Source organism: Leopardus geoffroyi, chromosome D2, assembly GCF_018350155.1.
Source record: "Leopardus geoffroyi isolate Oge1 chromosome D2, O.geoffroyi_Oge1_pat1.0, whole genome shotgun sequence".
NCBI lineage: Eukaryota > Metazoa > Chordata > Mammalia > Carnivora > Felidae > Leopardus > Leopardus geoffroyi.
This window is the reverse complement of record NC_059334.1, coordinates 76,467,279-76,494,050: the sequence shown is the minus strand read 5'-3', so window position 1 is coordinate 76,494,050 and position 26,772 is coordinate 76,467,279. Positions and strand designations below refer to the sequence as shown.

Here is a 26,772-nt window from a genome sequence, read left to right as displayed (position 1 = left end):
ACGTGACAGATAATTCCTGCCCTGATACCCAGGTACCATCCAATTTGGATGACTGAAAATATATTCTAACTACAGTGAAGGTCTACAGGTGTTTAGTGATAAAAATAACATCAGTCCAATTCATAATCACCCAGGGAAACTTAATGTTAACGTCCACCGAGAACAGACGCCCAAGTACCAAAAAGAAATGGTCCCATTCTTTATCTTTGGTTCATTTCAAAAACAGCCCAGGAGGCCCGTTTTCCTATGTGCACATTTTCAAGTTTCTAGAATCAATGGTGTGTCATCAGCAGTTTGTACTCCCCAAACTAGTTCACCCAGGAATGATGCTGGCGGGTTCCCATCAGAATGACTTCAGCCTTTCTCAGCGAGCTAAGAGTGGCAACGACACCAGCATGTATTTTTGTGCAGTATCGTCAGGCACCAATATTAAACTCAATACAGTCGTGAGGAATTCGGCACGGGGGCTCTAAGTCAGCATGCGACGGCAGTTCCAAGGTCTCAGGACTATCCTTCTCTTCCATTTTTGGTTTATGTGCAAGCAATTAAAACACCAAAATCTAGCCCATTCAGGGGCTGTGGTCTTTCCCAAGCTTTCAAAACACACGGGCATACAAAGAGGGATCTTCTACCCAGCGGCTTGAGTAAATCTGATCTTAACCCCAATGGCTTCTAGGAACCCAATCTGGGAAGATAAACCCAGGCTGGTTAGATGACTCAGAGAAGTGTCAGATAAAGATGACCCCAAGGCTCTCACAGAACACGTTCCCCACCCCCCAGTGACCTGGACTCCACAGAACACTTTGGTTAGCCTCCGGCAACACCAGGGACTGATTTTCTCCTGCGCTTTTGAACCAGCTCAGCCCTTCCCTGAGGCCTGAGGGTGGCCCGGGTGAGCAGAGATGCTGCCCGAGTGATCCCTGGGCTGGGCCAATCCTGAGAGGGGTGGCCGGTCCAGTCCCATCACCTGGGTGCACAGCCCGGAGTCTTCCCAGGAAACAGCTGCCATCTGAGGATGCAAAAGTCATGGACCCTCATTCTCACGACGTGGGCCAGGATCCACGTGGATCCCAGAGCTGGCTAGTAAATGTGTCTGTCGCTGACTGTCACTGAAGCCAGGGAGACACAATCTTGATGTGACACTCCTCGGCACTTCAGAAATCACCAAAAAACATTGTGAGTTTGATTATTACTTTATTTTACTTTTCTCAAATGTTGCATTAAAGTCATCCAGCATACAGATATTCCTGGGCTCCTTGCACATTTTATTCTATCTGAGGTTAGGTATCTTAGCTAGGAGATGAAGATCATCCCAACAAAAGAGCAACAATTCCGAAAAATGGGTTTCGTGTTTGTGTGATGGGAAATCAACAGCCCATCCACCAGCCAAACGCCTCCCTCGGTCCAGAGCTGCGCAAAGACGGAGTACAAGCGTGGCTCACACGTGGTGCCCGCGCACAGATGGGGCCCCGCCACCAAGCAATGGGGTGAAAGTTCTGAAACGAGCAACCGCTGCATTTGTACAGAGTAAGAATACAGAAGAGCATCATTTTCCTTTTAGCCCTTTAATTAGTGTGTGTGGCCTCCACCCAAGTTACTGCGTACCAAGCGCCTATGAAAAGTAAAAACAAACGGATTCAAAGTCCCTGAAATGCATGCAACTTAAAATTCCCTAAAGCACACCGCCAGCTCCCAGTCCCCGGGTCTGATCTGTGTCCAGTGGAGACTACGGTGCCGCTGCGTTACCAGCTGTGTCCGTCGTGCTGCCGGGGTTTGCCATCGCTGCTTCTTTGGCTTCTGGCGGCTGCTGGGTTTCAGTTTGGGGATCTTCTCCGTTTCCCGCACTTTTCTTACTCTTGTCTGTGGCCATGGCACCCATCTCCATGATTTCCTGCAGTGGCCGATCGGATTCAAGGGAGCTAGGCTGGAGTTCATAAACCTGGACTTGACCTGGGACATCTATCGCTTTCTGTTCAAGTTTTTCCAGGATGGTCTGAACCTTCCTGACACCATCTCTCCTGGCCTGACGGACATCAGCTCGTCCTTCAGGGTCTACTGAATCCAGGGCCAGTAGCTCTTTGGTCAAATACTCTTCGATCATCAGGTACTTTTTGTCCGTCTTCTTGCCTTCAAAGTTGTCCACGGCCTGCTCCAGCCCTTGCACGTTCTGCAGGATGGCTTCCACTTTCAGCACGCCTGGATGTTTTGGGGGCGCCTCAGCTTCTCCTGACTTGGGAGGTGCAGCCTCTGCAGGGGCGGGGCTGGGGGCTGCCCTCTCTTCTGCAGCCACATTCTTGGGGGACGAGGGGACAGCAGAAGGGGCGGGGCTGGGAGGATGGGGAACCGGAGCAGCGGGAACCTTTACTTCCACCCTCTCAGAGGCGGGTGGGGGCTTCTGGAAAACAGGTTGGGAATCTGCCTCCTTGCGGATCACCTGAATCGGGACGTGTCCAGGAAGGAGATCTGGTCCAACTGGGCCTGGCTTGCTTTCGGGTTTGTTTTCAGGTTGGGGAACAGGTGAAGATTCTCGATGAGTCATGGGCTGCTGAGAGGAGGCAAGGACACAGAGATATTTTTAATAACTGGCTGAGAGTCACAGGCAGTTGTTTGTAGTGAGTACAGACCATAAAGAAAACTGGGGAATGGCTTTAACGTATAAAAGAGATTTTCAAAGTCGACCAAATACTGTCACAAAATAAAAAAATATTGATCCTGTAACGTGACCAAACCATTTGTTTCCATTCATCACCCATCACCTTGGACTGGGTCTGTCACCATTCATTGAATTTTTCTGTAGACGGTATTCTTAGGGCAACGAAAAGAACACCAATGTATTCAGAATGAAAATATCAAAAAACTCGCTGACTGCTGAGCTAGTTTAGCCCAAAGCAAAGTCCTGGGTGACTCAGAATCTCGGTGGCACAGCCATGGAGGAATGATTGCCACATGTGCCCTTCCTTACACTGTGTGGACAGTTCTGTTCAGGGTGTGACAGTCTCATCTCCTGTTTCAGAAAAGTTGTAATCTTTTTCTTTTTTTAATGTATACTTATTATTTTGAAAGAGAGACAGAGCATGAGCAGGGGAGAAGCAGAGAGAGAGGAAGACATAGAATCTGAAGTAGGTTCCAGGCTCTGGGCTGTCAGCACAGAGCCCAACGCGGGGCTTGAACTCACGGACCACGAGATCATGACCTGAGCCGAAGTCGGACACTCAACCGACTGAGCCACCCAGGCTTCCCTAATCTTTTTTTTTTTTTTTTTTAAAGCTATGACAGCCTAGCAGTTTCTGCCCAGACTGATCTATTTTTTGAGAATAAGCAAGGTGCCTAAAATAGTTAACTCTGAGGATTTTGCCGCGCACATTTATGCCCAGAGCCAACACTCAGCTGCGCATCTCTGCACGGACTCCTGGCCGCCCGTACTTTTTAATGTGACCACAAGAGGTATTTTTTTTTTTTTCAACGTTTATTTATTTTTGGGACAGAGAGAGACAGAGCATGAACGGGGGAGGGGCAGAGAGAGAGGGAGACACAGAATCGGAAACAGGCTCCAGGCTCTGAGCCATCAGCCCAGAGCCTGACGCGGGGCTCGAACTCACGGACTGCGAGATCGTGACCTGGCTGAAGTCGGACGCTTAACCGACGGCGCCACCCAGGCGCCCCAAGAGGTATTTTTTTTTTTTAATATATTTTTTTTTTCAACTTTTTTTTATTTTATTTTTAGGACAGAGAGAGACAGAGCATGAACGGGGGAGGGGCAGAAAGAGAGGGAGACACAGAATCGGAAACAGGCTCCAGGCTCTGAGCCATCAGCCCAGAGCCTGACGCGGGGCTCGAACTCACGGACCGCGAGATCGTGACCTGGCTGAAGTCGGACGCTTAACCGACTGCGCCACCCAGGCGCCCCAAGAGGTATTTTTTAAAAAGCGCTATGCTTCAAGCAAGTATCTTAGCTTTCCTAGCATCTAGGTGAATACCTCACCCCGCTTCTTTATTATGCGTGTGTCGCTGACACACAGTGTTACACGGTTTCTGGTGTACCGCACAGTGATTCCACACTTCCACACATTACAGGTGCTCACCACAGTAAGCGCACTCCCCAGCTGTCACCACATGTCGCCACAATATTCCCTACGCTGTACTTTTCATCTCTGTAGCTTATCTTATAACTGGAAGTTTATACCTCTTAATGGCCTTCACCTATTTTGCCCATCCCCCCATCCACCTCCCCTCTGACAACCATCAGATTGTGCTCTGCATTTAAGAGCCTGTTTGGCTTTTTGCTTGTGCTTTTGTTTTATTTTTTAGATTCTACACAGTAGTGAAATCGTATGATATTTCTCTTTCTCCATTTGACTTATTTCACTTAGCATAATACCCTCTAAGTTCATCCATGTTGTTACAAATGACAAGACTCCATTCCTTTTCACAGCTGAGTAATAGTCCAGTGTGTGTGTGTGTGTGTGTGTGTGTGTGTGTGTGTGTGTGCGCGTGCATGCATGTCACATTTTCTTCATAATGGACACTTGGCCTGCTTCCATATCTTGGCTATCGTAAATAATGTTTCAATACACATAGAGTTGTATACTGTTTTGAATTAGTCTTTTTGCCAAAACCCCTTAAAAATCTCACGTACCCTAGGGTGTCTGGGTGGCTCAGTCGGTTAAGTGTCTCTTGATTTCAGCTCAGGTCATGATCTCACGGTTCGTGGGTTTGAACCCCATGTCGGACTCTGCACTGACAGTGCAGAGCCTGCTTGAGATTCTCCCTCTCTCTCTCTCTCTCTCCCTCTCTCTCTGCCCCATCCCCCACTGGCGCTCTCTCTCAAAAAAAAAAAAACAACTGACACCCTAATTCCATGAACTGGGAAATAAGAGATACTAATACTAAAATATTAAATTCCACTATAATGTTCAGTTACGTCAAATCTTTGCACATGTTCAAAAAGAAATCTGAACAAGCACTAAAAAGGAGGGCACCATAAACAAGGTTATGGGAAGCAGAAACAGGATTAAATATTATTTCACCGACTATGGGAAATATATGGGAAAGACATGAGGGGAAGCTTTTCTAGCACTGCAGATGGGCACTTCTTTCCTGGGATTCCTGAGCCCAAGGAAGAACCTGGTGGCTACTTAGCCATCTGAACACCAGCAACATCCTTTTCCATCAGATTCTTTTGCCAATGCACATGACCTCAAATCTGGCCCTTACCATTCAGGAACCAGCCACACACCCCTCTTTGGGCTTAAAAGGGCTGGGTATGAAAAATGACTCTTATTATTTTTTTAAATTTATTTGAGAGAACGAGAGAGCAGGGGAGGGGTGAAGAGAAGAAGAAACAGAATCCCAAGCAGGCTCCACACTGTCAGCGCAGAGCCCCACACGGGGCTCAAATTCACGAACTGTGAGATCATGACCTGAGCTGAGATCAAGAGTCAGACGCTTACCTGACTGAGCCACCCAGGCGCCCTGAGAAAAATGACTTTAGAAACTCCTAAGAGGGACTGCTCTATGGCGTGTCCTCTTTGAAAATGTCAAGGTCATGAAAGCAAAGGAAGGCCGAAGAACTGTTCCAGATTGAAGCAGACTGAAGAGAAATGATACCTAAATGCAGTGCTTGTGATCCTAGATTAGATCCTGGAGCAGGAGAAACTGCTCTCAAGGAGATTTGAAAGTGGACTGTGTATCAGGTAACAACGTAAGGAGGTTAAGTGTCCCGATTCTGGTAACTGTACTGTGGTTATGAATGAAAAGGTCTTTCTTAGGGCAATATTTGCTGAATTATTCATGGGTAAAAGAGCATGATATCTACAATTAAATCTCCAACAAAGAAACCACGTGGACGATACATACAGAGAGAAGAAATGGCAAAGCAAATACAGCAAGATGTTAACAGTGAATATGGATGAAGGGTAGACTGGGTTTCTTTGTAGGATTCTTGTAACTCCTCTGTAAGGCTGAAATTCTTTCCTATACAAAGAAGCTAAAAAAAGAACCACACGACGGTGCTGTCACCATTTATAGTAAGACACCCCGCATTTGTCTACAAGGGGCTTTCCCTCTAAAAACTGTGGCAGAAAACGAACTCGGCTGCTCAAGGTGGGGTCCCAGGGCTGCTCAAGGCTCTGCTAAGCTCCAAGCTTACTGACACCAGCGACCCCCTCCTCCAGGACGTGCCCACGAGTTGCCCCTGAAGAATGAGCAGGTCTGTGCCTGCAACTTCACCAGACTGGAATGTTTCCCAGCCAGCCAGCCGGCTCATCATCAGTCAGGCAACTCGGTCCTTTGCCATCAGGGAGAGAGGTGGAAGACGTGTCCTTGTCATCAAGCTCCGAGCTGAGCTAAACAGGTAAGATGAGCACTTCCGAAATGCACAGAGTGCTCACGGGCCGAGCTGTAAGGGACTGTGATGAGGTGCCATGAGAAAGAGGAGTAGGCTTCATGGAAGAGGCAACACTGGCTTGTCCCCTGCAGGACGGGGAAAACCTGGATCGCGATGGCATCGCAGGGGGCTGGTTCAGCATGAGCAAAGGCACAGAGGCGACAAGAAAGGAAAGAGTGGAGAAGGGGTACCCGTGAGGAGGAGACAAGCCGTCTGGAGCACTGGAGACGAGGCTGTGGCTAGGATGCGGAAGGGTTATGAAGCGCCTTAACAAAGCATGGTGGGCACTGAAACACTGAGACGGCGTGTGTGGGTGACACTCTACTTGCTGTCCAGCCATTTCATGGTGGCTGAAGTTCTGCCCCAAAGGCAGCCGCACTGAAAAATGAGCAAAGCTACAGACAGTACTGAGAGTTCCCAGCACTTGTCCTGCACTTCTGCTGGTGATCAGCCATTTCCAGGATCTCCCTTTCCCCCAGTAACAAGTGTGTGAACTGGTCACAACCAGTGGAGGAACCAGGGCCCCTGCAAAGAGCTCCTCAGCCCCTGGAGAGGGGCTGCCATAGTCAGTCTGCTGACACCAACTCCATACCTGAGGCCTGTCGACCACGGTGTGTACACGGTGAGGCGAAGGGGAGTGCACCGGTGTGCCGCTTCTGGCCGGGGAGCCCTCCCGGCTGGATGCACCCCGGACGGGAGACCGAAACGGGGACGCTGCCGGCATGGGCCGAGGCTCCCAGTCATCCCCCGGGGCCCTGTGGTACATGGGCTGGTAGGTCTGGTATTCACCCTGCTGAGCTGGGTAGTGGGTCTTCTGGGCTTGGTGGAAGGAAGGCTGCGCTGCCGGCCGGGTGACATTCTGCTCGTGTATCACGGGGATGGGGATGTAGCCCCGGGGGAGCTGGTGGCTGCCCAGGCCGCTCCTGCTGGAGGAGGAGGGCAGGCTGGCCGAGGAGGACGAGGACGAGCAGTCCGAAGCAGCTGGAGACTGAGATCGCTACGAGACACAAGGGGTAGAGGCATGGCTCCATGAGTGACCCTCTACCCAGGTGCTCTAACCTCGTCTCCATCACATGCCTCCTCAGGGTAACACGTTTAACAGGACCTTCCACCTGTAAACCTTCCATCGCCAAACTGTGGTGCTAGGACTCAGGGCTCTAGAGTCTGGAGTGTTCCAATTCTTACCAGCTCCCTCGCCTTCTGAGCCCCATCTACAGTATGGAGCAGATGCCCCTTCCCTCCCTGAGGTGACTAGAAGATTCGGTAAGACCGTCTGTGGATATGCTTCGCCACCTGGGCTGCACGCGGTGGTGCTCAACCTGCTGGTTCTGACTGCTGCCGCACCTGTGGTCACTGCAGGTCACGTCTTTCCTTAACCCTTTCTCTGCTCATCTACAGAGAACGAGCTAAGCACCGGAAGCAGCACATCCCACGTGGCCAGCCCCTGGACCACCTAGAAAGCCAGGTGCGTATTTCCTCAGCTGGCTCCAAAGGGTCCTGTCAGCTCAAATTTGGTAAGATTTCTCTGATGCGTCACTTTTGATTTTGCCAACAAAAATATTACGTACATAGGTACTACTCTGAAAAGGGAAAAGAGTGGGGCTGAGGGAGGCAATGCCAACTCTGGGCACAGACACGGAGCGGAGGATTTGTGCTCAAAAACAGTGCCAGTGGATACAGCCGGATAATCTGCAGACAGGAAACCCAGAACGGCTTACTTACTGCTCAGGAATCTTACTGGGGTCCACCGGCCCTCAAATCCCTGGCTAAGAACTAGATTAAGAACCCTTTAGAGTTTAGTGCACTGAAGCACTGGCCTCAGGCTTAAAAATAAAACCCTATCATCAAGCAGCTGACTTCCGGACTCTTTATTTTCGGTTTCCTTTGAAACCATGGGACACGGTGAGGGCAGGCATGCCACCTCGTTCTCCCATCAACAGAGCTGCACGCAGTTAATACTCACCCCTAAGTAGGGAACTGAGTGAAAGAACACATTGCTGTCCCTGTGGTGCTGACGCAGAAAGCCCAGTAGGAGGAAGAAGCACCGGACTAGGAGCCAGAAGGCCAGGCTTCCGGTCCCAGAAATGCCACACTTGTACCTTTATGCATTTGGACCAAGCTGTTTACCCTTGTGAACCCCAATTCCTTAACCCCAAAGATAAGCCGTGACCCCTGCGCACTTGAAACAACACAGCTGTGAAATGCGGGGGGGACACCGTGTGGCCGTAGTGCTGTCTTTGCTGGGTGACCTCTGCCGCTGCAGGCCAGGCCCGGATGCCCTGCACTTTAGCCCCAGGGTCCGGGGCCTGCCCCCAAAACACAACAGCCCGCTCTCCTTACCTCAGGTCTGTGGGAGCCTGGGGGCTGGGCCGCCGCAGCTGCTGCCACCGCCTGTCCACACTGTTTATCTGGCTGGGTGGCTTCCACCACACCCCGCAGAGGTGACTGGGACCTCTGAGGAGCCTCTGTGGCCGCCTCGGTTCGGAATCGCTGTGTGCCGGGCTGGGAACAGACAAAGGAAGGGCGCGGCTGCCGGCTGTCCACACCCTCGTGGTGGACAGGAATGGCAATGTAGCCTGGTCGGAGCTGGGGGTACACAGTGTGGCCTTCCCTCGAAGGCAGCAGCTTGGAGCCCTCCTGGGAAGGGCCGTTGGCAGAAGACGGTGTTTCCTAAAACACAAAAAAGGAGAAACAGACTGGTCAGGAACTGGGAAGAAAGCACCCCGAAGTTGCAAAAGCGTGGTGCTAAGGGTCCCCATCTCCCAGAGTGATTCTGGGCCCCCCAGCAGCAGCCAAGACGGCTGAGCACAGACAGCTCACAGGCACCCCGTTTCTATCACACACATCCCGTCACCTACACGGCTGCTTATGGCCAGCAGTTTAAGAATTAGGGGTCTCAAGAGAAAGCAGTTGGGCCAAGGTATCCGTTGAGCACCAAGAGGTCCCAATTTCCCAAACTGGTCAGACAGGTTCCTTTTATGGTGACAAGCGGCAGCAGTTACGTAGGAGAACCACTGACTGTCCCCCAAATCAGAGACCCAGATCAGAAGGTGCGAGGATGACTCAAGTCCAACTCACTACACCACAGCCAGCTTCTCTGCTTCCTCAAAGGTCCTAGCGTTTCCTAACACGGACTTGTGCTGGACCCAAACACAGGACACAGTCGGCACACCTCTGCAGAGAAGCGGCTGTGGGACGAGGCTGCCTACTCGGGGACGTTTTCAGAACAAGCTGCAAGAAAGGGAGATGATGAGGAGTGTGGGGGCAGCACAGGGGGAGAACGAAAGCCGATGATTAATTATGCTGGTCTGAGGAGCCAACAAAGCCTGCTCTGCTCTGGCGAGGAGTGGCCGGGGTCCCTCTCATGTTCTCGCATGAAGCTGTCCCTTCAGCAGCCTGGCTATTTTGGGACCCTTTGAGAAGGCCAAGTTCCAGATGTACCACAGAGGAAGATCTGGTTTCAAACAACAAGGCCGGTCAGTCACTCACGGGGCAATGTCCTTTCTCACCAAACACAGGCTGGGCAACCAGAGTCAGGGACCCCCAGGATTTCCAGTCTGGACCATCTCCTGGAACACGAGAAGGGCCTTTACAGAGAAGGCAGCTACAGAACTGCACCCCTGACACACATCTGGGTAGGTTGACTATTAAGGAGGAGAGCTCCCCTTCCTTAAGAAGGCCGAGCTGCAAACAGAGGCAAAGACAGAGGGTCCAGGAGTTTGCAGGGTAGAATTCTCACTGCTGCAAAACCAGTCACAAGGAAGGACAGCTGAAGGCTGATTTGCATTCTGAGTGATAGACCACTGTGATTTTTGCCTTGTGTTTGTGTTCCTGCACAAGAGTCAGTGGTGGTGGACCCTGAAACTTCGCTCTTTCGGGCCCATCAACTGCTTCCTTCCTGCTGAGCCCCTGCCCCGGGGAGGGCCTCCTGCACACAGAAGAGACAAGGGTGTCGCTGTGTCCTTGGGGACGCCAGCAGACAGGCGCTCTCAGATTAGAATACCCACGTGCTCAGGGTGGCGACATTACTTCAGCCTGTTTAGCTCTCAGGTCACCCAAGAGCAGGGAGTGGGTCCAGGCCTCACATTCAAAACCCGATCCCTGCCTGAGACAAGGCACCAAGAGACGCCGTGGAAACCCAGTGCTACTCAGTGCTGACTCATAACGCGCCATCTAAGCATCTTATTCCCTCGCTGGGACACCCCTCCTTCCAGCCTGAAGCCGGGGCCTGGACAAGTCCTGGCCATTTTCTGTGCTGGCTGCCTGGGGGCCTCACTGTTCCCTCCCAGCCATGCACACAAGCCTCAGCTGCCTGCACAATCCTCGAGCAGGGCAGTTAGGAAGCCCTCATCCACCGACCATCTCCCAGTGACCATCTCGCTACCCGGGCGCTGGGTACTATGGGGGTCACCAAACTGGCAAGGCTCCATTCCTGCTGACTAGGGGCTTTCGAGACAGTTTACGGCACAAAACAAACAGGAAGCAAAACTACAGGGAAAGCCTGGGAGGCTCTGGGAAGGGGGTGGGGGAAACGCATGGGCTTTTCTAGCTAGGATGGGGCTGTCTTAGCTAGGATGCCAGTTCGGTCTGACCTCTGTTAGTAACAGTTCTGTGATCTGGGGGAATTCTCTTAGCCTGTGAGCTTCGATGCCCGTACCTAGAAAACGGGGCTAGCGACACCCATCTATCTGGCAGGACTGCTGTGAGGTTTTGGGAGGGCACATCCAAGGGGGATGCCCAGAAGGCAGCAACACATGCAAGTTCCCTCCCCAAACAGGCACACGGTCATGCTGCACAGACCCCTAAGTGTCAAAGGAATCAAAACTGAAGAGCAAAGTTAACTGATAGAAGATTCAGAGTAGTGACTGCCCCGTAGGAAATGGGAGTAACTGGGAGGGTGTTGAACCTTTCCATGAGGATGGAAATGTTCTTTTTCTGCATGCTGGTAAACAGGTATATGCCTATGTACAGATCTATCGAAATACACACTTCCCTGAACCTCCTCCTGCCCTACTGCCCATCCTCTGTCACACTTCACCCGCACTATCTGGCTTCAACAGGTGAGGGCCGCCAACCCCACCGCCCCCACAGAGCCGGCTGTTAGCTCTGCCTCCAACTCAGCCCCTTCCAGGGCCTGGAAACCTAAGATAGGCCTGGCTGAGGCTTGGCGCCTCCTGGGGGAAGCCCCTGGATCCAGACGGCACTGCAGCCGCCTGCCAAGAGCTGTGCATTTTATGCATCTCGCTGAATATCTTCTGTACAACTAAAAGAGAAAAGGGAAGACAAAGGAAGGAGGGAGAGGAGGAAGAGTATTTCTGCCTGCCCAGAGGAGGTGACAGCAGAGACTACCTCCTGGAGCCAATATTCCACCCGGGTCTGGGAAGAAGTGCCATGTTTGTTTGGTCGGTAAAGGAAAGCTGTGGTCACTGTAGGCAGGATGCAGCGTTCGAGCAGCAGAGGGGAAGGGGACAGCGCATGAAGGTGAGTGCTGAGCTGAAGAAGGTAAGGCTGGAGGCCCAGAGGCCTGACCATCCCGAGAGCTGCTGACGAGAGATGCCTCGGCAAGACGGGAGGAGCCAGAAGGAAAAACCAGGACGCCGCAGGAAATGAGGGGAAGAGTCAGGGACGAGAGCAAGGAAGTGTGGGCAAAGCAGAGCTGAGGGCATGGAAATGAAGGGTGACCCAGAAGGGCGAGCAGGAGAATGCGGGGAAAGGCTGGCAAGACAGTAGGAGTGAGGGGAAAGGGGCTGCTACCAAGACTCCCGTTCTGAGCCTGGGGCTGCCTGGCAGGTGTCGGGGGCTGCCTGGCAGGTGTCGGTGCCTGCTGGCTCGAGCGGGGAGGCCGCGACAGGAAGGGTGGCCTGGGGACCCTGAGGTTCTGCACTCTGGGTTCCGTCTGAGTTGGCCCATCTATGCCATTCAGTAACAAACCACATGTCTCTTCATGAGCCTCGCATCTAAAAGACTGCTTCCCCATGGCACCCGGGTGGCTCAGCTGGTTAAGGCTCCAACTCTTGATTCCGGCTCAGGTTATGATCCGTGATCTCACGGTTCGTGGGGATCAAGCCCCACATCGGGCTCTCTGCTGTCAGTGCAGAGCCTACTTTGGGTCCTCTCTTCCTCTCTCTCTGCCCCTCCTCTGCTCATTCTCCCTCTCAAAAATAAACAAACATTTTAAAAATACATAAATAAAGGAACGTTCCCCTTCCACTTTGATTGGGGTATTGTTTAGGAAAACACTAGGTTTAGGTAAGCAGAAAAACCATACCAGCTTTACAGAATAGAAAACTAAACGCTTCTACATGAATGCATAATTTAAACCAAAAATGAGGCTCCCGCCTAGAGTAAGGTCCACACCAGGAATACTGAGCCCAACCCATCTTCTCACATGTCTACTCTATCATTAGAGTCTTGTCAGTAGCAGATGCTTCAGTTTTTACTAACTAAAAAAGCACCACATAAAAGAATTAAATTGCCCTTCCTGTACTTCTATGGTGTTTTTCACCGAGTATAAAAAAAAAAGATAAAACTTAAAAAATTTTTCAAGTTTACTTATTTTGAGAGAGAAAGAAAGCATGAGGCAGAGAGACAGAGGAAGAGAGAGAATCCCAAGCAAGCTCTGCACTGTCAGCACGGACCCCGATGCAGGGTTTGAACCCACAAACCGTGAGATCATGACCTGAGCCGAAGTTGGATGCTTAACCGGATGAGCCACTCAGGCGCCTCAAAATATAAAAATTTAAAATGACAAAAGTAAAAGAAACAAATGTATAACAGTTATGATTCTCCTAGAATATTAGAACATGCCTCCTTAGTCTCCTAAGAAGTCTTTTCACAGTTCAAGCACGTCCAGAAAAAGCCTATTGGTTATGCCAGCATCCTCGACATAGCACTTGCTACTTGCCCCCCTTCTGACCTCAGTGGGGACCAGGGATCGCCCCTGCCTTGGGGTTAGTCGTCTGGGGAGGGAGGGGCGAGCTGTGATCACGTGACCAGGCAGGCCACTAGAGGTCCTGCCCTCAAAGGTCCTGTGTGTGTAGCTTCTTAAGGAGTAAGGACCAGTGTAGCTCTGCTCACCATCTATATCTTGGGCAAAGACATCAGGAATCCCTATATACAAGATCCAATTAGGAACCGCACTGCATTCATTTATAAAATGAATTGGTTAATTTTTCTCCCTTGCTTTGCACTGCATGGAAAATCTTGAGGCATATCTCAGGGCACTAAACAACTCCAGGAGATGGCCAGGATAAAAAGCAGGAAAAATTACCCCAGATGAGTCAAAATTTGCCCTATTAAGTACAAGGTATTATTATCAGAGAAGCCTGGGATCAGATTCTGAGCTTGGGTGAGCCCTTGGACTTCCGCAAGCCTTGTTTGCTTAAGAGCACGTCTAAACTTTGCTGGTTTTTAATAACAATGTACGCTAAGGGGGCAGCTAAGAGATGTGGAAAGAGACTGCACTTGGTTCTAATCCTGGATCTGCCCCTAAATATGTTTGTTATGCAAGCAGCCCACATCCCCTCTCTGGACCTTAGTTTTCTCAGCTATTAAAATCGAAGGGGAGACCCAGATGCTCTGTAAAGCAGTGGTTCTCAGACTCTAGGGGGCATCAGGAGCACCCAGAAAATGCACAAAAATGCAGACCCCAAGCCCAACTCCAAGAAGTCTGATTCAGTAGGTGTGTGGTGAAGCTAACCAGGACTGCATTGAGAAACACCAATCTAAGTGAAGTTCCTTTCAGCCCTGACATTCTCCATGGCTCTTATTGCAAGGTCCCCTCTACCTCTAAATGTCTACATAAAGCTCAAAAACAAAGAGAAGTTGGTGTCACGGAAATCTAAAAATGACCACTCTTAACTGTGTTCACTTAAATCATAACAGGGGCACCTGGGTGGCTCAGTCGGTGAAGCATCTGACTTCAGCTCAGGTCATGATCTCACATGACCTGTGGGTTCGAGCCCTGCATCGGGCTCTGTGCTGACAGCTTAGAGCCTGGAGCCTGCTTCGGATTCTGTGTCTCCCTCTCTCTCTGTCCCTCCCCTGCTCGGACTCTCTCTCTCTCTCTCAAGAAATGAATAAACATAAATCATAACAGAAGTCACTGGGATTCAAAGTGCCCTAATGTTTCATGTCCTAAATGAAGAGGAGGCTGCTGACCCCCCAACCCCCAAGAAGGACGTCTTGTGCCTTAAAAGCAGGGCAAGAACAACATTCTTGGGTACCTACAAGGCATATGCCAACCACTGTGCTGGGGCATTGCACTTTCATGGCCTCAGCTGCTTTGGGGACAGCCGGGGAGCAGGGTTTGCCTTGAACCATCCACAGTTCCCTGTACACTGAGTGGCCTCTGATCCCTGAAAACCCCTAAACTCAACTCCACCGCACAGCCCTCTTCAAAGTGTTAACGGTACCTACAAGTTACAGCTCCCATCAGCACGTCTGAATGAAGGGGAAGAGTAACAAAGGTAACTCTTAGGGCTGCCCCACAGCACTTCCGCCTAGACAGGCCTGGAGTCTTAAGTAGGACACAGATCCATTAACTGGGTTTTTAGGCCAGAAGAGCCTTCACAACAGTCAGAGTTTGAATTTTACTAATGATACTTCAAAACTTCTAAAACAAAGATAAAAAAAGATGGAGGAAAACAGGAATCCTGACCTCCCCATATATGCAGGACCTTTGGCTCACTTCTAGCAGCCAGGAAACGGAGCAGAAGAAAAACCTCCTTCTAGAGCACATAGCTGAGCTTCAACATTCTTCCAAAACTTTCTGTTTGGTATGTCAGGTCATAGAAATTATCGCTGCCAATTTAATATATCCCACAACCAACTCAAAATTCCTTCAGTTCCCCCTGGATTGTGATAAAGGGTCTCTCCCTCCGCCTAAACCCCGTTTGGGACACATAATGGATAGCGGGTAAATTGTGAACAGTAAGCAAAATCCACCTCCATAGAAATCCCCATACGACACTCCTGGTAAGACAAGAGTCTGTGCTGACCACAAATTCTAGATGCAACTCAGCCACAGGTGACTGCAGGCTTTATCTGATTGCCTGTTATCAAAGCACATATTATTTTCTCCTGGGATCGCTGAGCTGGGTGTCCCTGTGTGTCCCCACTGGGGAAAACTTTCTATAGGGATGAAACTTAACACCTCTTCTCTTTGTGGCTGTGTCCAAACAAGCAGGAGTGAACCGGCATGAGCCCTGGGCTCCAAGCTGCCACCCTGAACTCCAATCCCACCCTGCTGCTCACCAGCTATGTGCCCTCAGACAGGATTCCTTGCTACCAAGACTCAGTTTCTCAGGCAGTAAAAGTCCCCACATCTCCCAGGGATTTTTGCAAGACAGAAGTAAAATAAGGCACAAGAAGGTCTTTGCAAGCTAAGTGCTCCAAGCCCTACACAATCACGTTCCTTCATTCCACAAATAGTTATCGGTAGATGCAGCTTTTCTGAGAAACAGTTGGTTGGGCCCATAGTTTACAAAGCCTAAAACCTCAGTGGTCTCACCAGTTAGGAATAAACCTGCTAAGAGTTAGAAGCTCCTTTATCTGAGCGTCTTAAGAACACTAATTAGCAAGGGTGCCATTTTCTCTGCTGGGAACTGTATCTATGTTTTCCAACCTGGAAGCAATCACAGCCCAACACTCTAGGGGCCTGAGCCCTAACCACCACCCCCCTGTGCCCCCCCACCCCTAAAAAGCCCTAGTCAAGTGACTCTGAGGGGGCCTGCCCTGAGGACAAATCCACACCCAACTTACACTGATTGGGGCTCCTTGCACTCCCGCCCAAGACCTAGTGAGAAAAACCAGGCCAGGCTGGGACAGGAGGACCTGGCCGGGAGCAGAATTCATCTGCTGGTATCACACCAACAGTCTCAGTGTGTCCCCCACCAGGGCAGGGGCCAGGCACCACGGGCCACAGCTGGCCAGTTTGGCGTCAGCCTCCAGCTTTCCCGTTTCCCCCACCCCCTGGAGCCCTCCTCAAGGATTCCACGTAGCAGATGTGGCCCAAGGTCACAGGGGCAGTTACCAAGCCAGGAACCCCAGTCACTGAATGCCCAGCTCCTGAAGTTCACAGCTTCAGGGAATGAAAAGCACTAGCTAGTTCCTCTTCCAAAAAAAAAAGGGGGTAGGGAACACCTGCTCTAATCAATCTGCAATCACGAATCACAGATGGAAAAGTACCTGAAATTTCCACAGCAGGAAGCAAACTGTCCGAATTAGATAAAGAGACTCCCTCGTGGTCCATTTCCATGCGTTTCTCGAGGACTTGTCTCATGCTGTGGTGGAACACGCATCAATCACTTGGCTCTACTGTCTGCTAGACACCAACTATGCAAGTGTTTGTTGGTATCAGGGTGCAGGGCTTCACTAGACCTGCATGTTGTACAAAACACAGTCCCCTACCCCAGCCTCCAATTCACCAAAGCAGCTAGGGCAAGGGCCCCTTTAACCAAGGGTAGCTGGTTCAATGATTCCTTGAGGGGAATTCCTGGGGACTCTCCTCCCGCCCTGAACAGCTGCTCAAAGCATTCCTCCAACAGTCACACTCCCCCCCAAGAGGGTGGTGGCAATTAGAAAACTGCCCTCTCTCCTTCCACCTGCAGTGCCATTGCCACCCCGTAGAGCTGGGTCCAGAACAGCTGTGCAAATGGAAATGGCCGGATCCTCTTTAACATGGCTCAGTTTCCCCACAACACTTGACCGGGTACCTAGTTCCTGCCTGGCAACTGTCTTGGGGCCTGTGCAGAGATGCAGAGGGAGACACTCCCCTTAAGGAGTCGAGATTCAGAGTTAAGACGCCACCCCATGCAGCAGAGTGCAGGAAACACAATTCCTCCTGGCCTGTCTCGGCCGAGGAATCAGGGATGAATCAGGGGTGAAGCTGGCTGGGGCTGTGGTTTGTAGGTTTGGGTGAGGCCCCAGAAGGCCCTGCGGCCTTCATGTGACTCCCCTGACATGTACCTGAGTTATGAGGGGCATGGGAACCCTGGGGAGGGTACTGAGGGCATCCAGACACTGGTCGAAAGAGAGTCGGCTGAGGTGGTACAAGGGGGATAAGAGGCCTTTGCTTCTGAGAAACAAGACTGGAGCCCCACCTGGGAGCCAACAGACCCATGTCTGGCCACATCTGTCTGCCATGTGGTGAGTCCTCTCCCACTTCTTAGTGGAGGCTGTGACTATTTCCACGGGTTATACACACGTGTCCAGTCAGGCCCTGACTCATCACCCTCCATGCACTATCCCCCTAATCGTCACAATCCTGCTGGACAGGGAATGTTGTGTTCCCGTTTTACAGAAGGGCAGACTGAGGCTCGGAGAGAGTGAGTGATCTATCTGAGATCACTAGAACCCAGGTGTGTCTGACATCAAGGCCAGAGATGTATTAACCCTTTCACTATTCCTGCCACACCGTGCACTCGTAATAACTGTGGCTGTCTTCAAACCCTTCATCTTCCCAGGGTAAAACGCAGCAGGGGAGAAAGCATTTCGTTTTGCCCAGTCGAGCCGGGCTGGGGCTCAAGACCTGGAACATTCAGTTCAAGTGTGCTCTGGGCCAGGGAGCCAGTGCTTGGTGCTGAGTCACTGCCTGGCCGAGGCACCGCAGGCGAGAGGGAGGGCGCTCCGCTCAGTTCTGAGTCACCACGGCCCTGCGCATCCAGCATGGGGCCTCAGGAGGGAGAAAACCCAGCTCCATCTGGGCAGGAGAGCTGGTCCCACTCTGACACTCCGGGTCCGTGGGACTAATTTGGAAGTGTCAAAAAGTGATGCAGCTGCCTTGTCTTCTGCACACACATATTGTTCCCTAGCCTCCCGATGTTTGGATTAAAAAAAAAAAAGAAAAAAGGTTTTTTTTAAATGTTCATTATTTTGAGAGAGAGAGAGAGGGAGAATGTGTGCGGGAGGGGCTGAGTAAGGAGACAGAGAATCCGAAGCAGACTGCACGCTGTCAGCGCAGAGCCCGACATGGGGCTCAAACCTACCAACCGTGAGATCGTGACCTGAGCCAAAGTCAGACGCTCAACTGACTGAGACACCCAGGCACCCCTGGAGTTTTTAAATTATTTATTCATCCATTCAGTGTCCAAGAAGAATCTTTAAGATAACTGACAAAAAATCGGAGCACCTGGGCGGCTCAGTTGGTTAAGTGTGCAACTTCAGCTCAGATATCATGGTCTTGAGATTCGTGAGTTCAAGCCCCGAGTCGGGCTCTGTGCTGATGGCTCAGAGCCTGGAGCCTGCTTCAAATTCTGTGTCTCCCTCTCTCTCTCTGCCCCTCCCCTGCTCGCATGCTGTCTCTCTCTCAAAAATAAATATTTAACAATAAAATAAAAAATTAAATTAAATTAAATAACCAAAAGTCTACAATTCTACCCTAAGGAACACTGAGGAAGTTATTTCAAGATAGGAAATGGTTGTTCTCCAACAGGATGCGAGGGAATTTTCAGTGGCAAGTCTCACCTTAGTCACTGGGGACACAGCTCTGTGCTAGGAGTTCTTGGGCAGCCACACTGTTTACAGGCTCTTGACGTAGGCAGTGAGCAATCTGAAATTCTGGGCTTTTCTGAATTGACAGTGAATAAGAAGCTTCACTGTGCAGTATCTGGTCTTACTGCCAGCCACAAAGAGAAAAAAAAGAGAGAGAGAGAGATTCCTTTGACAGTGCTGAGGCTGCTCTCTGTGCAGCTGGGCATCAGCAGTGTCTGGCTGCTGTGAGCTCCCAGCCTCTCCAGCAGGTCTGTTCCAAGATGCTGTGTTGCTGGTAGGGACAAAAAAGAGCTTCTCCAGACTCATAAGGATGAAGTCAGGGAATCAATACTTAAGTCCTTTGTGGAGAAAAGCCCATTTAGAAATACAGTAAAAAGGAACTGGCTCCTGGGGGACATTTGGGAGCCCAGGACAACACTGCAGTACTTTGGAACGAACAGATAGAGCTTTCGGCAACTTACATTCACTCGGGGCTTAAGACTGTACTTCACTAAGGGTGGCTTTTCTTTTACCAGCCTGTCCACTCCGGAACCCAGCCCGTGTTTTACCCTTCCCCGCACAGAATCATTTACTGAGACTGTAGATCCTGCCAGGCACTGAGAAACAGAAAGATGACAGACACAGCCTGCCCCTGGAACTCTCGGCCCACAGGGACATGACCCTAAGGCAAAGCAGAAAAGTGCCGCCTTTTGGAAGAAAGATTTGAATCAAAGTGATGTGGAGTCCAGGGCAGGGAGAGCCTGCTTCCAACTGGAGACATCTACACGTAAGAAACGCTGCACAGAGAAAGCTACGGAAGGAGACAGAACTGTCCTCCATATGGCATTGAACACTGTGACTTTCAGAGAGCAGGCACTCTGTCAATTTCGGACGGAACGAATGAATGAAGAACTTGGGCCCATCTCCTAAGTCAGATCCAGACTCAAGACACAAGTGGTTTCTAATCAACGGGGGCTGTGCCTGGTGAGCTCTGAGTATAAAGGAGTTCTGAGAAGCAGCCAGGCTCAGAGGGGGCAAGGTGAGGGTAAACCTCTGGCCACAACAGTCTTTCCGCTTTATCACAGCTGACAGGCCTCAGAAGCACCTAGTAGTTTCTATCTTAGAGACCTGTTTTGAGGATTTAAAGAAATAAGGTTTGTAATGCCCCTAACCAGTGTTTGACATGTTAATATAAACGCGTGTGTGCATATACACATACTTATACAAACATGTTGGCAGACGAAAAAATATTAGATTCATTCTATCCTAAAGAAATTCTCCCTAATGAAGCTGTCACAAGCTGCCTGGCTTCTAAGGCCCCCAAAGAAATCTACACAGAAATAAGTGATGACTTAGTAACATCACATATCTCACGCAGTCACACAATGCCAAGCAAGCAGTGGGAATCAATGTCCATATTTGCAAAGGATGGGATTTAGTGCTTAGCTTCAAAAGTCAAGCCGTGAGTCTGAGATCAGAGGCACAAGAGGAGACCCAGTGAAGACTTGATGAGCCAGAAATGGGGAGCAGGGAGGGGCTCAAGAATTCCATAATCAGGTTGCTAGAGGTTTCTTCAGCGTTCATCAGCATTAATGGGTCCTCAGAGGTTCCTAATAAGCAAGGCCTTTGTCTTTTGCTCCCAGTTTTCCTACGTAAGGTGTCTTAAATATTTAAGAGCAGCATTACGACAGCAAAAATGCAAAGGAGGAAGAGTAGGTTTGGGTTCTGCACGGTTTCCTACCTTTGATGATAAGCATCAGACCGTTTATAAATGCCAGTAGGAAGTAATAGATATGTAGAGTGCCTTATATAAGGCAACTGTGTGTCATTCCAGAAATGGGGACAGGAGGACAGTGCTAATCAAGCCTCACCGGTGGTATGGAGCTTTCTGACTCACAACCGGCCCCAACAGCATCAAACAGCTAAGCCTTCCTCGGCCCTGGCTAATGTCAAATGCCGCCACAGTTCCTGTGTACCGGCTTTCCCCTCGTAAAGGGCAAAGCTACGCTGCAAAACGGGGGACGAATTATGTTCAGTTCTTGCCAAACACAGCCTGTTCTCTGGAGGGTAAAATGGAGGTCCTGGATGAGCTGGGCATTAAGGCATGTGGCCCACGTTCTTCATCCTCCCCCCCCCCCCCCAACAAATCCCTGCTCATCAGTCGCAAAGGAATTTGCTCCTCCATCACTGCAACTTGCTGGAAATACAAAGGGGAGAAGGACCACTCATTTCCTGATTGTGCTCTGATTCTGCTAAGAGGCCCACGAGCTTCTAATCGATCTGCAAAGAGCGAAATGATCTCATCTGTAAGAAAATTCAGGAGGCTCTGCTAAACATGAAGCAGAATAAGTGGGTCTCTCCACTTCAATTGTAACTACAAACATTTCCAATTTCCTCTGAAAGGATGTTTCTACATCTCTCTTCCAGGGCCTGACTGTAATCTGTCAGATTATTCTGGTGAGCTTCTGCTGGGAGGGCCAAACAGGAAGGGAATGCTCTGGCTCACATCTTTCTGGGGTACAGGAGGGTCTTGGGACTGCCCTGGATCTGACTCAGGGCACTGCCATCCCCATGCTCATACTCATGCAAGTCAGCACCAGGGAGTTTCACCAAGAAGGAAAATGGGGCCTCAGGCAAAGGCTATGCAGGTTAGATGTTAGACAGGCACAGCTTGAGGGATTCCACGGCTCATATGCAGGAAAGGGTACAGTAAATCACAGCTCCCCTCCCCCTACAAAATGGGATCACCATCCACCAGGGGCTCCCAAATGCCAGTGTGGCAAAATCAAAAGGATCAGGGAAACCTTTCAGACATACAGATTTCTGGGCAATGTGGACTAAACATGGGGGGCGGGGGCAGGGGACAGATAGAGGGATGAGGCTGCTGGTAATCTGTGCTCTTAAAAGGCTTCCCAGGAGGCGCCTGGGTGGCGCAGTCGGTTAAGCGTCCGACTTCAGCCAGGTCACGATCTCGCGGTCCGTGAGTTCGAGCCCCGCGTCAGGCTCTGGGCTGATGGCTCAGAGCCTGGAGCCTGTTTCCGATTCTGTGTCTCCCTCTCTCTCTGCCCCTCCCCCGTTCATGCTCTGTCTCTCTCTGTCCCCAAAAAAATAAATAAAACGTTGAAAAAAAAAATTAAAAAAAAAAAAAAAAAAAAAAAAAGGCTTCCCAGGAGACTGCTGGCCTCGGGATTCTGTGCTGCTGACCTCTAAGGTCTACAGAGCTAGAAAGCTCTGCTCACTGAGGGAGAAGGGTCTCCCCCCTTGTCCCAGGAAGGTTTCTGACAGAGCAGCACAGCACAGTACTCCAAAGCATCTGGTCTCTGTTTAATCAGGGGAGAGCAGGCGAGGGGCGGCTGTGCACCTTCAGACTCCAGAGTGAGCACCAACCTCTCTGCCAGGGAAGGGGCCTGGACCAGAATGAACTTGCCAGAAGATTAGTGGCAAGCCCGTGAGTGCAGAAAATTGACATCCAGGAAGACTGCAGGTGGGGAGGTCCGGGTGCATGGAGTGGAGTCAGGTAAAGCCCAATGTCTTAGCCTGTAGCTACCCTGCCTCTTCGATGAAGGGCAAGACGCTTGCTCTCACTTGCCTCCTCTGTAAAACTAGGGATAAACAGTCACTCTCACTACTTCAGAGCAATGTGGGAGGATCAACTCTAAAATGACAGAGTACAAGACTCAACGAAACAGAGTTGTAGTCACTTCCTTTCCATGAAAGCCACTCCTTTCCCAGCAAGGTTAGACCGTAAACACCCAGAAGCTGCCGTCCCCAAAAAAGGGCTTCCTCTTTATCGACTGATGGCATCTCCTCCTGAAAATAAGGATGCTTGAAAGGTCCTCTTAGCTCATCTCCCCCCAAAACGCCCTTTGTTTTATACCAGGACCCTTTTTACTACGAAGTAAGAAGCCAATTTCTAATATGAAACAGTACTGAAGATTTTCCGTTGTATTTAGTCTGGAGAAAAAGTGTCATTCATGTAAGAGAATCTGAATTAATCACCCAGATGTTCTGTGTATTATCAAAGCACAGGTATGAGAACAATGAAGGTCAAGGAGCTAAAAAGCTGAATGTCAGTTTTCTCAAGTTTTGTGCCATGCGGACAAATCTCGAGTAGTTAATTTGGTAAAGAGAACTCATTTCTTGAGTTATCATATCCAGTCATCACCATCCAAGTAATCACAGCACAGAGGTCAGCCACCCAGTACGTGGTGGCCTAGAGGACACAAAGACAATGAAGTAGTCCAGCCTGCATGCTTCACAGTTTCATAAAAATTCAAGACACTTCTACCTTCTTCTGAACAGATACCCTGCCTCTTATCAGGACTTTCTGGTGTAGTTCTCTTTGCTATTGGTACTGAGTGACCTTTGGAGATACACTTTAATTGTCTGGGTTTCTCTGTCAGTAAAACAAAGAGATTGAGCTAAGAGATCTTCATGGGCCTTTCGACTTTAAAAATTCTGACTTAATTTTCAAATCCCCTTTTCCAGGGTCAGACTTCTGATTTAGTAGCCGTATTTTCTATTTGTTAAGAATGATAGGGGCGCCTGGGTGGCTCAGTCGGTTAAGCGTCTGACTCTTGGTTTCGGCTCAGGTCATGATCTCGTGGTTTCATGGGTTCGCTTGGGATTCTCTGTCTTCCTCTCTCTCTGAGAGTCTCAGAGACTCTGTCTCTGTCTCTCTCATTTATTTATAAATAAGTAAACTTAAGAAAAAAAAAAGAATTCTAGTAATTCCGGGGTGCCTAGCAGATTCAGTCGGTAGAGCATGTGACTCTTGATCTCAAGGTTGTGTGTTTGAACCCTATGTTGGGTATAGATTACTTAAAAATAAAATCTTTAAAAAAAAAGAAAGAAAGAAAGTTACTTAACCTGTTTTTTCCCCTTTAAAAAGAGTTTATGAAACCACAGCCTAACCAACTCACCGGATGGGTACACAAAGATCTCAACTTGCTGGGTGAGTCTCATGCTAAAAACAAAGTGTTGGCATTCTGGGTTTACACTGCACTTAACAGTGGCTATGTTCAAACTTGACCTTCACTTACAACAAAGGGTATGGCAGATTCTGACAGTCCCCGTCTCTATAGGAAGGAGGCCTCAAACTGATAGTTTTACACCACACCAAAGGTCGACATCCATGTAGACTGCAGTAACAGGGCTGGTTTGAAATGTGCTTTAGTTTCACCCAATAATGGGCTGAGCAGGCATACAAAAAAGTATATATGATTATACCCATCCCAGCTAATTACATACTCTTGTACTAATTTTCCAGATATAAATATACAATTCAACTCTTATAAATGGAAGTTGCTGAATGTCCCTACGTCTCACTGTTGGGCACCAGATTTTTATCAATGTTTGTCATTTAGAAATGAAAGTGGATGATACAAATATTTATTCTAAAATAATTATAAAACATTTCTAATTTTGTGAATTTTTAAATCTTCAAAACAACTGACCAGCTCTTTATGGCTTTTTAAAATTTTGCCCAGACAGTATATCATTACCCTTTCTTTAAGTGTATTTCTTTTTGCCAAGACTTTTATTTTGAAAAAGCACAAATCTGTGGAAAATTGGAAGAGTAACACACTTTGTTGTAATTTTTTAAGTTAACAGATTGATCCCAACTTTCTATTTCCAAATTTTCATGCTCCTAAGGACTAAAGAGTTTATATTTCTGCATATATGTAAATAAGGCATGCTGCATTCACGAAAGTATTTATTTCTGTATTTGTTGTGTATCTACTGGAAACAAATCCTAAGTATTTTAATACCATAACAAGGAAGGGAATGTATGCCATTAAAAAAAAACAAAAACAAAAACCATTCTCTTTCACGTCAGCGTGAGGCAATGTCCTAAGGCAATGGTCAACCATGGGACAGTCTCACATCTTTAGTTCAGAAATTGCCTGGCAGAAGAACGCCTTGTTTTTCAACAAATCATACTAAAATGTATTATTGAAAATCGTTTCAAAGAAGAAAACAATTTTAATTTCAGATATAAAAACGGGGGAGTATATTTACATCAGTTCCCTGAGTCACTCTGTGCCTGAGCCAGGTAAGATGCCCCTCGAGCAAGTTGAGGAATTTTAGGAGACAAAACACCTGCGAGACCACCCCCAAGCTGGCGAGTGGGCCCCCTCGCCGGCGTCCGCCGCAGCGCGGACCGCAGGGAAACCGGGACCTCCGCCCCGGCGGGCGGCGGCAGAGGCGGCGGCGGGGCCTGGCCCGGGCCTCCAGAGGTGATCAGGCCGGCCGCCCCTCCGGAGCCCGGGCCCGCTCCAGCCACCCGGTCCTCGGTCCCTCGGATCCGGCCGGTGGACGGCCCCTGGCGCCACTGCGCGGGTCGCACTTCCCGGGAACCAGACGCAACGGAGGGGGGAAACATTTCCTCCCCTCCGGGGCCTCCCTCTCGCCCCGACGCCGGCCAAGGGCGGGCCGGAGCGGGGGCTCGTCGGGGCACAGCAGGCCGAGCCCGGGCGCGGGCGTCCACCCGCAGGTGCGCTCCGGGACCCCGCAACCCGGCCGGGTGCAGCGGTCCCCGCCGCTCGCCGTCGAGGGGGGGCGCCGGCCGGGGAGCCGAGCGGGCCCGCTCACCTTGGGGCCCTCGGGGGGCACGCGCGGGTCGTTCCACGTCGTGGTGCGGCTGTTGTGATCCACGAAGAAGGGCCAGCCGGTCTGTGGGTCGATCTTGATTTCCCAGCCGGGGGGCAGGGGGTCGCGGTCGCCGGCGCCGCTGCCGGACGCCATCTGCACCATGGGCGAGTGGGTGGCAGCGCTCATGTTGGGTTGGGGTCGGCCCGAAGGGGCGGCCGCCGGGGTGTCGGGTCGCGGGGTGCCTGGTCGCGGGGTGCCTGGTCGCGGGGTGCCGGGCCTCCAGGCGCGGAGTCGCTCGCTGACTGCGGCCGGCTCGAGAGCGGTGCGCGCCGCCGACGTGTCCGGGAAGCCGGCGCCGGGCACCTTTATGAATTAAAGGAGGGGGTGACGTGGCCCGAGAGGGGTGGAAGTGTCTGGAAATAGCCTCCTCGCTGCCAACGGGGAAGGAGATAAAGGGAGGTAGCAACTGGCCGGCTAGAAACTTCTGGTCCCATCCAGAGAAGTTGGCGGCGAGCGGGTTGGATGCGGAGCTCCGCCCTGAGTCATCGGCTATAATCGGGGCGGGGCGGGGCGTGGGCGGGGCCTCTGCCGGCCGCCCCTCCCCCACTCCTTCCTCCTCCTCCCCTTCCTCTCCCTCCTCCGTCCCCTCCTCCTCCTCCTCCACCCTGGCCCTGCCGCCCGCGCGGGTGTCCCCGGGCAGAGACTGGCCGGCGGGGCAGGCAGCCTCAGGGGCGTCGTCGGTGTGCGCTGGGCTGGTTTCGGTTTTCAGACTCTCTCTCTCAGCCTGGAGCCGAGTGGGTGTTCCCTGGACTGGGACTCGCCTTGCTGGGTGCCTGCTGCCGCTCCTTCCTATAAAAACAAAGTCATCGTGAGCCTTTAAAGTTGTTTTAAACTAGAGTCTCGCCCACCCCCTGCTTTGCTCCCTTATATGCTGATACTCGGGGACACTGGCGTCTCAATTACGTTTTAATCACTTTTTTTCCAAGGGCTTAAGGAGCTCTGGAATGTAGATCTGACACCATAACAAAGCCTGGGAGAAAATAGAAGTGCAAACAGAAACTCACCTGGCTTCTTTTGAAGCCTAAAGAAAGATTGCATCAACTGTGGTTTTATGTTCCCAAACCTTGCATCTCAAATGTACAAACTATTATTGCAATGAACAAAGTTAAAGAAAAATCACATTGTTTTGGGCGTGGATCTTTTTTATGGTAGAGTTTGGTTCTTGCTATCTTCAATCTTCACCTTTCATTTGGGAGGTAGGGACCAAATCCAATCATGAAAAATTGTTTGGTTGCTTCAGTGTTGGCGGCTTTTGTGAACTA

General features: G+C 50.4%; 1 protein-coding gene across 2 annotated transcripts; it reads right to left on the bottom strand.

The window, feature by feature from the left end:
* Positions 1-1,177: 1,177 nt before the first annotated feature.
* BAG3 (BAG cochaperone 3) lies at positions 1,178-26,003 on the bottom strand. Of its 2 annotated transcripts, none has more exons than XM_045439130.1 (4): positions 25,451-26,003; positions 8,726-9,055; positions 6,978-7,382; positions 1,178-2,545 (listed from the first exon to the last, which is right to left on the bottom strand). In XM_045439130.1, exons 1-4 carry the CDS (start codon positions 25,634-25,636, stop codon positions 1,727-1,729), a joined length of 1,740 nt encoding a protein of 579 aa, XP_045295086.1. In that variant the 5' UTR covers positions 25,637-26,003; the 3' UTR covers positions 1,178-1,726. The 2 variants fall into 2 exon arrangements, with proteins under 2 accessions (XP_045295086.1, XP_045295087.1); XM_045439131.1 differs by having other exon boundaries at positions 1,178-2,542; positions 25,451-25,976.
* Between the last annotated feature and the right edge of the window lie 769 nt (positions 26,004-26,772).

What these genes read in the sequence shown, in the direction of transcription:
- BAG3 (XM_045439130.1), bottom strand. Translation starts at nt 25,636, where the DNA reads ATGAGCGCTGCCACCCACTCGCCCATGGTGCAGATGGCGTCCGGCAGC. An exon ending in CAGGCTCCCACAGACCTGAG is followed by an intron (nt 7,383 to 8,725) that starts GTAAGGAGAGCG and finishes TGTGTCTCGTAG; the next exon opens with CGATCTCAGTCTCCAGCTGC. An exon ending in CCGTGGTCGACAGGCCTCAG is followed by an intron (nt 2,546 to 6,977) that starts GTATGGAGTTGG and finishes GCCTCCTCTCAG; the next exon opens with CAGCCCATGACTCATCGAGA.